This window comes from Lottia gigantea (genome assembly GCF_000327385.1).
Source record: "Lottia gigantea unplaced genomic scaffold LOTGIsca_16, whole genome shotgun sequence".
Taxonomy (NCBI): domain Eukaryota; kingdom Metazoa; phylum Mollusca; class Gastropoda; family Lottiidae; genus Lottia; species Lottia gigantea.
The window spans coordinates 2,649,254-2,662,187 of record NW_008707965.1 but is presented as its reverse complement, the minus strand read 5'-3'; the positions used below and the strand labels follow the sequence as shown (position 1 = coordinate 2,662,187).

Here is a 12,934-nt window from a genome sequence, read left to right as displayed (position 1 = left end):
ATATTTGATAATATTTCATTGACCTTGTCTGAATGTCAATACAGCCTCGCATATTTTGGGTAATAGTCATACCCTTGATGTTATTATTATTTCGATTCATTGTTTTGTTGATTAATATGTCATTTTTTTTATCAGAATTATTCATTTATTTATACAGTTATTCATTTATTTAAAACAGTTACGGTATTCATTTATTTATTTATTTATTCATCCCTTTTTCGTGTACATTTTCATTAAAGTTTCATTTTCACGTTTGTGTCTTGTAACAAAATCTCCGGGTGGATTTTTACGCCGGATCACGATATTATCGGGTGGATTGAAATAATCTTGGAGTATAGATTGACTGGAGACTGAAAAACAGTAACTCTGCATCAGAAATTATTCAACCAACCAACATGAACGATCAGATTTCAACGTACACAAAGAGAGAGAATCGGTATATCCAAACTTAATTTACAATACAAATATGTTCAGTAATATAGATAGTCATATATTACATAACAATATACAGTATCAAATAAACAGGAGAGAATCATAAACAGAATGTTACTTGATGCAAACTATCCCTTGTACATAGACTCTAAACGTATTCTCAGTTTTGATATTTCTTATCACGAAAAGTAAATCTTAGTTTTTATAGGACTCATGTGTATCAGGAACACTGTTAGCAACGATATGCACCATTCCACATTTCAGTCAGACGCCTGTGTTTCCTGCAATTCCACTACAAATGACGACACTATAGGAAAGGGCCTTATAAAATATAAAGTAGATTTTGCGATAATGGTGTCATCAAAACGCTTTGTTTAAGTGGAAATGCAGGAACCACAGAGGTCTAAATTGGAATGGTGCAAATCGGTGCTATCGGAGTCCAAGATACACATACATACCTCTTAACATTTCCTTTATTAATCTTCATCGTCAGCCATGATGGCATCGAGGTCGTTTATAGTGTCCCCAATTTCGTTCTCACAATTGGCGGCAAATTCAAATTCAAATTTCTGAATCAGAATTTCGATGGACGGTTTTTCATTAAGGAATTTTCCTTGATTTGCTAACTCTAGAGCAAGCTTCGATTTGACTAAAGCAATGTCGGGCCTGTTCCGGTTTTGATTCAACACAGCTTTGGCAATATAGTAAAACATCTTTCGTCTTGTGTCCATTCCATTCCATGTGGATTTCACCATTTTTAAACAATTTTCCGCTTCTCGGAGATCCCCGTCCGATATTTGAACATGCGCAATCACCGAACCAAACACGTTGATTCCCAGATAGATATTTGCCATGCGCAGAAACAACATCCGGGTAAAATCTTCCTTCACTGCAGACGTCTCTTCATCAAACTGATTTAGCGCCAGACGACACCGACTTAACATATCTTGTTTCATGACGTCATTAGTCTCAATTTCGTATTTTCTGACCAGAATGTCAATCTCTTGATAATAAACCATTCCGGCCTCTTTACACGGTACAATCATTTCAGAATGCATCTTCGCAGTCATCAGATGAGCTAACCCATGGTCCAACGGTTCTTCCAGGATGACTGTGGCTCCAAATCGAGCCGTGTATGACATGCTGCTCAAAATAGGATTGGAAGTATAGGGAATAATTGCGACCATTTCTTTGAAGAATTGATGATTGTACATTCCAGGATCGTTTTTGATTCTCATGTTGGCAAGTTGGCAATCCAGAGCACTGAACAAGAGGTCAGCTACTTCTGCCTTCTGGACGTTCGTAACTCGTGGATTGTTCTTCATAAAATTCCATTTCGACTCAATTTTGTTGACGTTCTTTTGAAACTCCTCAGCCTTTCCAAAATGAATGAGACGCTTCAACAAATGAGCAACCCGTTTGACTTTCTTTCTACTTCCGGTGTAAATGTTAATGCGGGATAGCTGTGATGGCACACCTGCATTTTGATAGTTGACCCCGTTAGTATTTTCTGTACCTTTCGATTGCGATATTGTTGCAAAAACAAGTTCGACTAAATGGTCATATATATTTTCATGACGTAAAATATTCACAAACGTTTCCAGGGAACACGTTTCGATCATTTTCACGAGGATCTGTTCGCTTCTCGAGGTGCTGAGATAGTTTTGGACATCCAGACCGCCAAGGTCTTCGTGTGTCACAACTCGGTATTGTATTAGCGGGGCCAGAATATATTTAGGTTGAACATCTTTGGTCAGTTCACAGAAGATGGAATAGATCGCGTCTTTTTCAGTTTGGTTCATATTGTCTTCAAATTGTCACGATGTTCTTTGAATTTCGGGTTACGATTTATGATTCGGATCGTTGGCGCATTAGTTTTTATTCCTATCCACAATACGATTTTAAAATCTTTTAATATCTTTTTTCTGATAGTGTGTAGACCTACTGTAATTCACTCTAAAAGTCAGTGTCTTATAAATTGGTTACATAAAAGAGTACATCGAAGTGCAGACACGAAACACATTTTACTTGTCCAACTTTAGTAGGGACTTAAGTTGAAATAGTTCGGTTGTCTAAAGATCTCAACTTTCCAAACTTCAATAAGTCAGTTGACTGAAGATCGTATAGCTTGAAACTCCGAGTAAGAACAAGATTCAGGTCCTGTTTAAATATTTCTAACAATATTCAACTCTTTACGTTTTGTTCCATATACATTCTTATAACCTATATGAATTCAAAATCACTGCCACTCCGACCATGATTGATTGATCCATGAATATATAGATTATCTGCAGTTCACAATTGCATTCATGAAGCCTTCCACAACCTAGAACAACTTTACGAATGTGATTTTCAAGACTATCAAGCGGTTTAACTTCGTTTAAGTCCGTCTTTGATATTAAAAAAAATGTTATAGACTATATAAGACATATTTTTTATTGTGTAGATATTTCTACAAAATTGATATGCATCACAGGATATTGACAATATAATGATGATTAAATCTCTTTTGAAACCAGAGAACTGGACATCTGTGCTTTGTAATTGCTGATGTAATATTCCCATAAACTAAAAATAGAGAAATGTGAATCAAGTGCCAAATCTCCGAGAAATTTTGTTCACCAAATTTATGAATTGTTATATAATATATCCTTTATGTATTGTACGAAAACTGATCCTTTACAAATAATGTGAATTCACAGCGAATGAGTCATTCGGCAATCCTCGACAGTTTCCGTCACGCAAGTCACGGTATTTTCGGCTGATTATTTAATCATTATTAAATTTGAGCTCCTATATAATGAATTCTGCGGCGAGGCATGCTCACTCTTCCAAATGACATTATGCCACTCTGCTACTGGTTTTCTTAACTAGGAATCCCTTTCAGAGAGTCTACATTTTTTGTGTATTACATGTATTCTAATTTGAAAACTGTTTGTTTTGACAAAGGTTACAAGATATGTACAACACTTTTCGACTAATCCTGTAACATCCGACGATACAGTTTATGTCACTATAACACAATCTCGGTGGACTAAGTCATCGTCACTCATAATTCCAGTCGACCCAGCTGTATAAAATGGGTTTGGATAATTCTGGAAATATCAATGCCAATAGGTTGGGTAGAAAAGATCCTTGGTGAACGTAAGTTGTTATTCTTGTAAAGTATAGTTGTGTCTTTCTTTCTGTCTTTATTATGAATCCAAAATTAGCTTATTATGACCATATCACGAGTTATTCAAAGTATGAAAACAACGGAAACTAATATTACACACATTCATGTATATTTATATATGCAGTAGAACACTTCAAATGTTCATTATTATCGTTGAAAATTCCAAATCGACAAAAATAAATAAAAGTTTGAATATGCATGTACTTTCATTATTGAATTTGTAATGGAAACCACGAGTTCCCTGGGAATATATCAATAGAAGTAATACATTTTACATAAATATACCATACACTGATTTGCACCATTCCAATTTTCAATCAGGCGTCCTTGCTTCCTGCAATTCCGCCAAAACTAAATGGTCGATGACGTCACTAATCGCGAAAAGTCTGATGTGATAAAGCATAATATTTTGCGATTAGTGACGTCAGCAAACATTTAGTTTTAGTGGAATTGCAGGAAAAACAGACGTCTGATTGAAAATTTGAATGGTGCAAATTGATGCTATTACTGTCCCCGATACACATACAAAATTTAGAAAACCTCTTTACAATCATTCTTCAAGGTGCGTAACCTTTTAATTTTATTATTGAATTTTATAAGAAAATGTATTTCTTATAAGTTCTTATAATATATTATTCATAGTTATTTCCTCACTTAACTAGAAGCAGACGTTAACTTGTCATCTTTCGCTTGATAAAGGGATTAGTCCCGAAACGTAGCTAATTGTATCGACATTTAATACTGTTTGCACATTATCGTGTGATTTATTTTTCCATTTATTACAAGTCGACTCGTCGTTTTATATTTTTATTTTATTTCATAAATTTATGCTATACAATTTTATGCCTATATATTAGATTTACCATGTTCTGTTAGTTCTATGTATTTTTGTCTGTGAATTATTAATATAATGTAATTCATCATCTACCTTTTGTTGAAGTCTGTAAATTTAATAATTTTATATCCTTTCAAATGTACCACTCGTTGTATGATGTCTTTAATGGGCGTATTTGATACAATAAACTTATCTTATCTTATCTTATCTACCAACAACGGAAGAGGATTTTGCCCTAGGTCGTCTGTTTTCTAGTCCCACATCTTATTATATTGTTAAAATTTTACCATAAGTAACTGTAGATCAAGGGTGTTCGTGAGGGATGGTCGTGGGTCGTCGTGGTGGGGATGGGAGGTTGTTGCTTATCTCACACGTGTCTCTATAAGCTCATTTTCGTGAATTTTGAAACACATTTTACCGCCAGGGTTCCGACGAATATATCGAACACCTTTCCCCGTTTCATCGCCTCTGAGAGACTAGGCACACCTTATCCACAGAATATGTCCAATTGTTTCAACTGTTAGCTCGCTGGACATGACATAACACGACTCCCTCTCCTTCCTCCGAGGCCCATAGCTAGAGGGGGGCTATTCAAGAGGGGTGAGCCCCCCCCCCCCCCCAAGAAAATTTTGCCCCCCCCCCCCCCCCCACCCACCTGAAAAATTTAGATGACCTAAATGACTTGTTGAGTCGCTGCAGTAGTTGAGCCCCATTCAAAGAATTCGCCTCTCCCTGAGACTCTAATCTAGCTTCGGACCTGCTCAGTTAATCCAAAAAGGTCCAGGGATATAGGTATGAGTTTTAGGGTAGATAAATAAACTCAGATATTCTAAATTTTTAAAAATAAGACATAAAATGTTTTTAAAATATATTTTTTTTTCCATCAAAAAATCAGCAGTTCTTAAACTTATGATCAGTTTCCTTCTTTCAACAACTATATTCGTTACTTCTTTATTATTAAGTCTATGTACATTTTCTGGAATCAGTAAATAAGACCAGCGTTCTAAAACGAAACAATTTGTAGGATATTAAATTGAATTAACAGAAATGTCAAGCGGGCACAAAATATATTTAAAGTGGAGGGGCGGGGACAGAGCGGAGGGGGAGGGGCGACTAATAGAATCGCAATCTAAAGATAAAAGACAACACGTCGTAAGCCAAGTTGTCCTGGCGTTGACTTTCATATCCAAAACACGTCTTCAACCGAGTAACTCTGACGTTCATCCAAAAAAAAAAAAACACGCATTGACAGCACAAGGTGTGATAATAAAAATTAGCATGGATCGTAACTAACCTGTCCTCTGGTATATGAAGATGAATACAAATAAACTGAGTTATTTTATTGGCATATTCATATTTAGACGTTTGGTCTATCTGAGGTGAATTGTGTACGAAGTCGATGTTTAACATGGGAGCTGTGGTTCCAGCCCTCATCATAGTGACATCAGTATACAGTTCCAGGGTTATATTCTGAAATCATAATCCGAGATCCGAAATAAATGAAAAATTGAGCGAGTGAGTAAGTGAATGTATGAGTGAATGTATGTATGGATTGACGAATAGATGAATGAATGAATGAATGGGTGCATGAATTAAGATTAGCGAGCAAGCGTCTAACTCACTGAGCCACCGCGGCTCCTTCAACCATTGTTATGATATATTCTCAAATAGCTCGTCTCATTAGCTACCAAATAAAGTGTCAAGTCATACAGACAATCAAAAATATGAAACCGAACCTACCTTTAAGTCTGCTCCTGTCAGAGTCACGAGAAAATCGGAAAATTTGGATAAAAAATCCTTCTGGATTGATTTTTCGTGGACATTTGTTTTTAAAACAGCACAGACGTTCACCATTTTGTTAGAGTTTGATAAAACATGTATAGTAATTTAATATTATAGAATACTAAAATACCTATTGTTAATTACGCTCTGGGTTTATTGTTTATCCTCGTTTCAAGTTGATCGATCTTTTAAAGTTGGGATGTTGGCCTACCCTACCTATTTTTTAATCGACGTTGGACTGATTTAATCTCATTTGGAAGAGATAGGGGTTCATTCTCATTTTGTCTCTAGTAAACAATAGACCACAGTCCAGCTTTATTGCAGACTTCCATTTCAACAAAAAATGCATCAATGATATGATAGTCAATGATATACTTATACTGTATCAACACTATACAAAAGTACAATGTAGGCCTGTTATATCCCATTACATTTAATCATCTTTGCAATTACGAATTAAACGGAGATCTTACTATATGCTATGACGTTGTGAAGATGATACAGAATAGGCGTTTGTAAAATGAATTCAACACACAGCAAATGATTTTGAAGTTGATTTATGCTGATTAGTTTAAGTTTATCATCTAGGCCCAGGCATGTAGCCTAGCCTAGGCTTAAGCTTTTGGCCATGTGTGAGATTAGTTTTAATGTAGGCCTAGGCATATAGCATGTATGGGGCTAGAACTATGCAGAATGACTTTAAATTATATCAAATAAAACCATAGATTCTTAGATAGAATACATTCCAACTTTAAATTGTAATTCTAGTTAAGGCTATAGATCCTATATAGTCATTGAACATGCTATACGGCCAATGTGTAGCTTATAAGCTTGCCACTCGAGATTATATCTCGAACAATCATTAGGCTAAGTGTCAAATGACGGGTGGGCCTATTGTTTTAATAACCACCAAATACGCCAAGGACAAGGCAAAACTCAACGTAAGCATTCCCACTCCGGAACAGGCACAGAAACTCATGGAGATTGAAAGCAAGGTTATGCCAAAAACTAGGCCTATCCTATAAAGCGGATGGGGTAGTCGGAAATTCATCATTGTTCGTACGATTGTAGCTATCAAGTCAGGCTACCCTTAGCTTTTCATTTCGATAGTTGCCACTTTGTGGGGCATTGTATTTCCTTTGATATGAAAGGCAGAAGTATGAACAGTAGTCATGAAAAATTCGTAAGTGAAATATCTCCTTTAACAAGCAGACGATGGTCACGTGATAATAAGAACTCTTCTTTAATGGAAACCACAAATCGTCGAGCATAATCCATTTCCGCCATTTTCAAACTTCTTGTTGTGACATGAAAACAGACGAATAATAAACATCGTGACACCATTTATAATGATGAAAATATAGCCTTAGATTTTATTTAGGTTTATTTGGAACTTTTTAACTTCTAGTGGCCTCGGTTAGTTAAATATATGTTCGCTTCAGTTTCATTAAAATTGTTTTCTCTTTACCTTCGTCCGTTCTGTTTCAAACTCCCACTCACCTCACTCACAGATTTCATTCTTATTTCTTGAATCTTGAGTCAGAAAATCTGTTGTTGATGATTTGGATGAAGATGTTGAAAACCTTCATTCAGGTTGAAATGCGAGCAGAAAAGAGGAGGTCTGTTTCAATATGCCTAATAACTATCATCCATAAATCATATAAGATTAGGGTTTGGGTAAATAAATATTTAACCAAGTAGACTACTAACTAGACTACTAATGAAACCAAAAATCCAAAACGATATTTTAGCAAACATTGGTAGCATCTAATGAAATTTTCACACGAGGAAGTAAAGTAGGATAGATATAGCCTGTCATTGGCTTTGTAGATCATGATCATGGAGTTACATTTTGAGCATCATCCAAGTTTACGAGAAATGTTAATTTAAAATATCAAAAATCAAGAAAAAAAATATCGAAGTTTCTCAGAAAAATATGGTAGTGGCTAAAGCACACTATGTTAATGTAAACCAGTAAGTGCATACAAGGTTTGTGAACTACCAATAATAACACTATTCTATTCTTTTTATTTCTTTAGAGATGTCGACTAATCAACCAGGCCAAGCACAGCAGAAGTTTACAAACTTACGAAGACGACTAGATCAATTGGGTTATCGACAACCTTTAGGAATAGAATCTCTTCCATTGGTTGAAAAACTTTTTGCCGATTTGATTCACACGACTGAGAGTTTAAAGAATTCCAAGTTAGAAAATAACAAAAAACATGTTCAGACCCAGGAAGTGGACTCTGCTGTGGAACCGTATAAAAGTGATAATGCAAAACTAGTGAAAGAAAATAATGAAGTTCATCTTCAACTGGTGAAACAGAAGGAAGATGCTGACAGTGCTATAAGAGGTAAATCTTAAGTTTATAAGTACCGGTACTTTCAACCACTGTGATGTCATCATCAAAAGCTAAATTACCGTATATATCCGAATATAATGCGCACCGGTGTTTAATGCGCACCCCTTCCTTTTCCCATTAAAATCGGGAAAAATCCATTTACCTGTGTATAATGCGCACCCCTTGTTAACGAAAAATTTGAAGTCAGACTTGGCACATCACAGACACCATTATCATCCCGTATATTTGACACGATATCATCTATAATATAATTGTACAAAAACTTTGTTTTATATCTTGACTGCAATAGCCACTACTGTTCTTGTATCACAAAATGAAATGATTTGATTTGATTAACTAGCTGAGAATACAGCCAATCAGAGCCCTTGACACAAAGTCAGTAAACAATAAACCATAATTAATGTTAACTACTGGTACCGGTACCAATATCTTTTTTGTTAAGAGTTGTGATTGGCTGTATATATTGGGTACAATCCAATCAAATCGCTGCATTCTGCGATATACAACAAAGATGGCTATTGCAGTTGAGGTATAAGACTCAGTTCATAATAGCTTGTGAAGATAGGGGTCATTCAGATTTTGGCCTGAACTAAGTTTTTACTTCTGAGGAGACTCTCATTCAGATTGAATTTTCAATTCAGTAGTTAAGTTTATATGTTGATATTGTTGTTGTTTCCTTTTTTTTTCTCTAGAATTTTAAGCACTGAACCCAAATGTGAACATGAATTTTAAATGCCCATCATGGGTCACCTTTTTTGGAGGCCAATCAGATCTTGGTCGTGGAAATTATTAATTGTTCAGTTAAGCTTCTACTTCACTTCTTCTGAGGAGACCCTCAAAGGCCTCACTCAAGTGGAACTTTTAGTAGTTGTATGTCGATATTAATCCATTGTTGTCTGTTTTTTTCTCCAGAATTCAAAGCACTGTTACGGAAATATGAGCATGAGAATGCAGATTTGAAGTTTTTAAACAATCAATATGTTCATAAAGTAAAAACTCTGGAGAAAGAATCAAAAGAAAAATCAGACAGAATTGTTCAGTTGCAAGAAAAAAATTTCCATGCTGTTGTTCAAACTCCAGGTGAGAATTTGTTGGTGGAATAGACCTTATTCACACGTCAGATATATTAATCCGGAAAGAACGCTTGTAACAAAAACAAAAAAGGTGACATTGTATCGCTATAGTGAAATCGCCACCTTGATGTATTTCTCCTATCACACGAACTCAAAACTAATCATATTTCATATCATTCACACATTTCTGAGAAAAGCAGTATTAAGTCCATATTCTCGCTCTAGACCAAGTGTTTAATAACAAAGGTTATTCTTTCATATAATGTGACCATCTTTTGAATTGATGTTGTAATCTGCGTTATGAGCCCTGCATTCTATGGTTCCAAAACCAGGAGTGAATAAGGTCTATAAGGTCACAAAATACACCTCAATTTTGTTGACAAGGGCAATAGAGTACTCATGTAAGTCTGTAATTTTCATCTGTAGAGGGATCTTTAGCATGCCCATTATGAGACATATACCACTGGCAAAATTTTCTTTCATTGAATAATTTGACATCTTCAGTAGTTTTATAAGGACAATAGAAGTAAAACTCCATTTTATCTCAAATTTAAAATTTTCAGGAGGAAGAAAGAAAACAATTCCTTTCCGTCGTCAGCGTATGGAAATAGACACCCAACTTCCTGAATCTGACATATCGAATCTGAGCAGCATCCCTCCTCCAGATGATCCATACGTGGCTGATTTATTACAAGTTGCAGACACGAGAATTGCTAATCTAGAAACAGACTTGAAGAAAATAAAAGATGAAAATGTCGTTTTGGACAGAAAGATTCAAAATTTCCGGCAACAGGTTAGATTTTGAATTTGAAATTGTCCTATGCCATAATCACAATCTTTTATTTTATTTAACATCATTTGAAGATTAGCTAGACCATAATTATTATACATATTACATATACTTATTACAGCTAATATTCTAATCATGTGAAGGATACCTATCAAATCCTCCATTAACAAGCAGAGAACTGACAGTCCTTAAAGGGACAGATTTGCCATTTTCGGATGTTGATTTGGGTCTTGAATATATGTAAATAGTCTTTAGAAGTACTAGAAATGTACAATAATCTCATAATTCCTTCAAAAATACCTCATACAAGGAATTTCACTTTTGAATTTGTATATTATGTGGCATGATGAGGCGTCATCTTAACTTTCAAACTAGATAATTCTGTACATATATGGATTTAAAGGCTCAAATTTTGACAGTGAGCTGTGAACAGTATTACTGAGACTAAAGTTCAATTGGTCAAATGAATGGTGAAGCTGTCCCTTTAAACAGGAGTTAAATATCACAATTATGGTATACATAGGGGAAGAGATAACATTTAATAACAGAACACAAATATGACACACTACTTTTATTACACTTCTTTTATTATACAACAACATAAGGTGATACAGCATTACATTCATACATTACTCTATATGGTGACACGAAAATGTGGAAGAGAGCAAATAATATTTGGGTTTGTTGGTAAACTGGTATTGCAGACAATGGTTTTGTTTCGTTTTGCTTGATCTAAACATACTGAATTTAAGGGAGATAACTGTTAAAGGGCTAGACCAGTTTATTTTCAATGTAAAGAATTACGCTAATTATGCGTGAAACTATATCTAAACCCTTTATATAGTTTCTATAAATTTACTTGGCCACCGAGGAATCGTTTAACACATCAAATTTGTAGTTTCCTATTATAATTCATACAAGGCCGGTGTTTTCTCGTGAATGGTTTCTTAGCGTCTGGGAAAGTATGTGGACATGTGCAGAAGGTTTTATTTTGCTTGATCTAAACATAGTGATTTTATGGGAAATAACTGTTAAAGTCAAACTGTATTTACCACAATTAAATCATTGTGGTTTAGTACGTTAGACAGAACGTTATGACAGGCAGATGAGGATTGTTTGGTTGGTAGATGACATTTTTTGTCCCCTACCAGTTGACAGACTAGTTCCCGAAATATCTCCATTGGTCTTTTCTTCACTATACAAGATAAGTATAGCTAGTAAGACCCTGGTCCCTGTTTTAATTTCACCAAGCCAGTAAGACCCTGGTCTCTGTTTCAATTTCACCTAGCTAGTAAGACCCTGGTCCCTGTTTTAATTTCACCTAGCTAGTAAGACTCTGGTCCATGTTTTAATTTCACCTAGCTAGTAAGACCCTGGTCCCTGTTTTAATTTCACCTATCTAGTAAGACTCTGGTCCATGTTTCAATTTCACCTAGCTAGTAAGACCTTGGTCCTTGTTTTAACTTCACCTAGCTAGTAAGACCCTGGTCCATGTTTTAACTTCACCTAGCTAGTAAGACTTCTGGCCCCTGTTTTAATTTCACCTAGCTAGTAAGACCCTGGTCCTTGTTATAACTTCACCTAGCTAGTAAGACCTTGGTCCTTGTTTTAATTTCACCTAGCTAGTAAGACCCTAGTCTCTGTTTTAATTTCATCTAGCTAGTAAGACCTTGGTCCTTGTTTTAATTTCACCTAGCTAGTAAGACCCTAGTCTCTGTTTTAATTTCACCTAGCTAGTAAGACCCTGGCCCTTGTTTTAATTTCACCTAGCTAGTAAGACCCTGGTCCTTGTTATAACTTCACCTAGCTAGTAAGACCTTGGTCCTTGTTTTAATTTCACCTAGCTAGTAAGACCCTGGTCCTTGTTATAACTTCACCTAGCTAGTAAAACCCTGGTCCTTGTTTTAATTTCACCTAGATAGTAAGACCCTGGTCCTTGTTTTAATTTCACCTAGCTAGTAAGACCTTGCTCCTTGTTTTAATTTCACCTAGCTAGTAAGACCCTGGTCCTTGTTTTAACTTCACCTAGCTAGTTAGACCCTGGTCCTTGTTTTAATTTCACCTAGTTAGTAAGACCTTGCTCCTTGTTCTAATTTCACCTAGCTAGTAAGACCCTGGTCCTTGTTTTAATTTCACCTAGCTAGTAAGACTTGGGTCCTTGTTTTAATTTCACCTAGCTAGTAAAACCCTGGTCCTTGTTTTAATTTCACTTAGCTAGTAAGACCCTGGTCCTTGTTTTAACTTCACCTAGTTAGTAAGACCCTGGCCCTTGTTTTAATTTCACCTAGCTAGTAAGACCTTGGTCCTTGTTTTAATTTCACCTAGCTAGTAAGACCCTGATCCTTGTTTTAACTTCACCTAGCTAGTAAGACCCTGGTCCTTGTTTTAATTTAACCTAGCTAGTAAGACCTTGCTCCTTGTTTTAATTTCACCTAGCTAGTAAGACCCTGGTCCTTGTTTCAATTTCACCTAGCTAGTAAG

At 35.6% G+C, this 12,934-nt stretch overlaps 3 protein-coding genes across 3 annotated transcripts; 1 reads left to right on the top strand and 2 right to left on the bottom strand.

Moving 5' to 3' along the window:
* Positions 1-908: 908 nt before the first annotated feature.
* LOTGIDRAFT_158307 (hypothetical protein) lies at positions 909-2,234 on the bottom strand (the record flags this gene model as incomplete). The annotated part of the gene is made up of 1 exon (XM_009051018.1): positions 909-2,234. One exon carries the CDS (start codon positions 2,232-2,234, stop codon positions 909-911), a length of 1,326 nt encoding a protein of 441 aa, XP_009049266.1.
* Positions 2,235-4,466: 2,232 nt separating this feature from the next.
* Positions 4,467-6,296, bottom strand: LOTGIDRAFT_158306 (hypothetical protein; the record flags this gene model as incomplete). The annotated part of the gene is made up of 3 exons (XM_009051017.1): positions 4,467-4,548; positions 5,737-5,912; positions 6,183-6,296. 3 exons carry the CDS (start codon positions 6,294-6,296, stop codon positions 4,467-4,469), a joined length of 372 nt encoding a protein of 123 aa, XP_009049265.1.
* A 1,225-nt stretch (positions 6,297-7,521) lies between these two features.
* On the top strand, positions 7,522-10,468 carry LOTGIDRAFT_213275 (hypothetical protein; the record flags this gene model as incomplete). Its single annotated transcript, XM_009051016.1, has 4 exons — positions 7,522-7,640; positions 8,264-8,581; positions 9,503-9,670; positions 10,227-10,468. Exons 2-4 carry the CDS (start codon positions 8,266-8,268, stop codon positions 10,466-10,468), a joined length of 726 nt encoding a protein of 241 aa, XP_009049264.1. The 5' UTR covers positions 7,522-7,640; positions 8,264-8,265.
* Between the last annotated feature and the right edge of the window lie 2,466 nt (positions 10,469-12,934).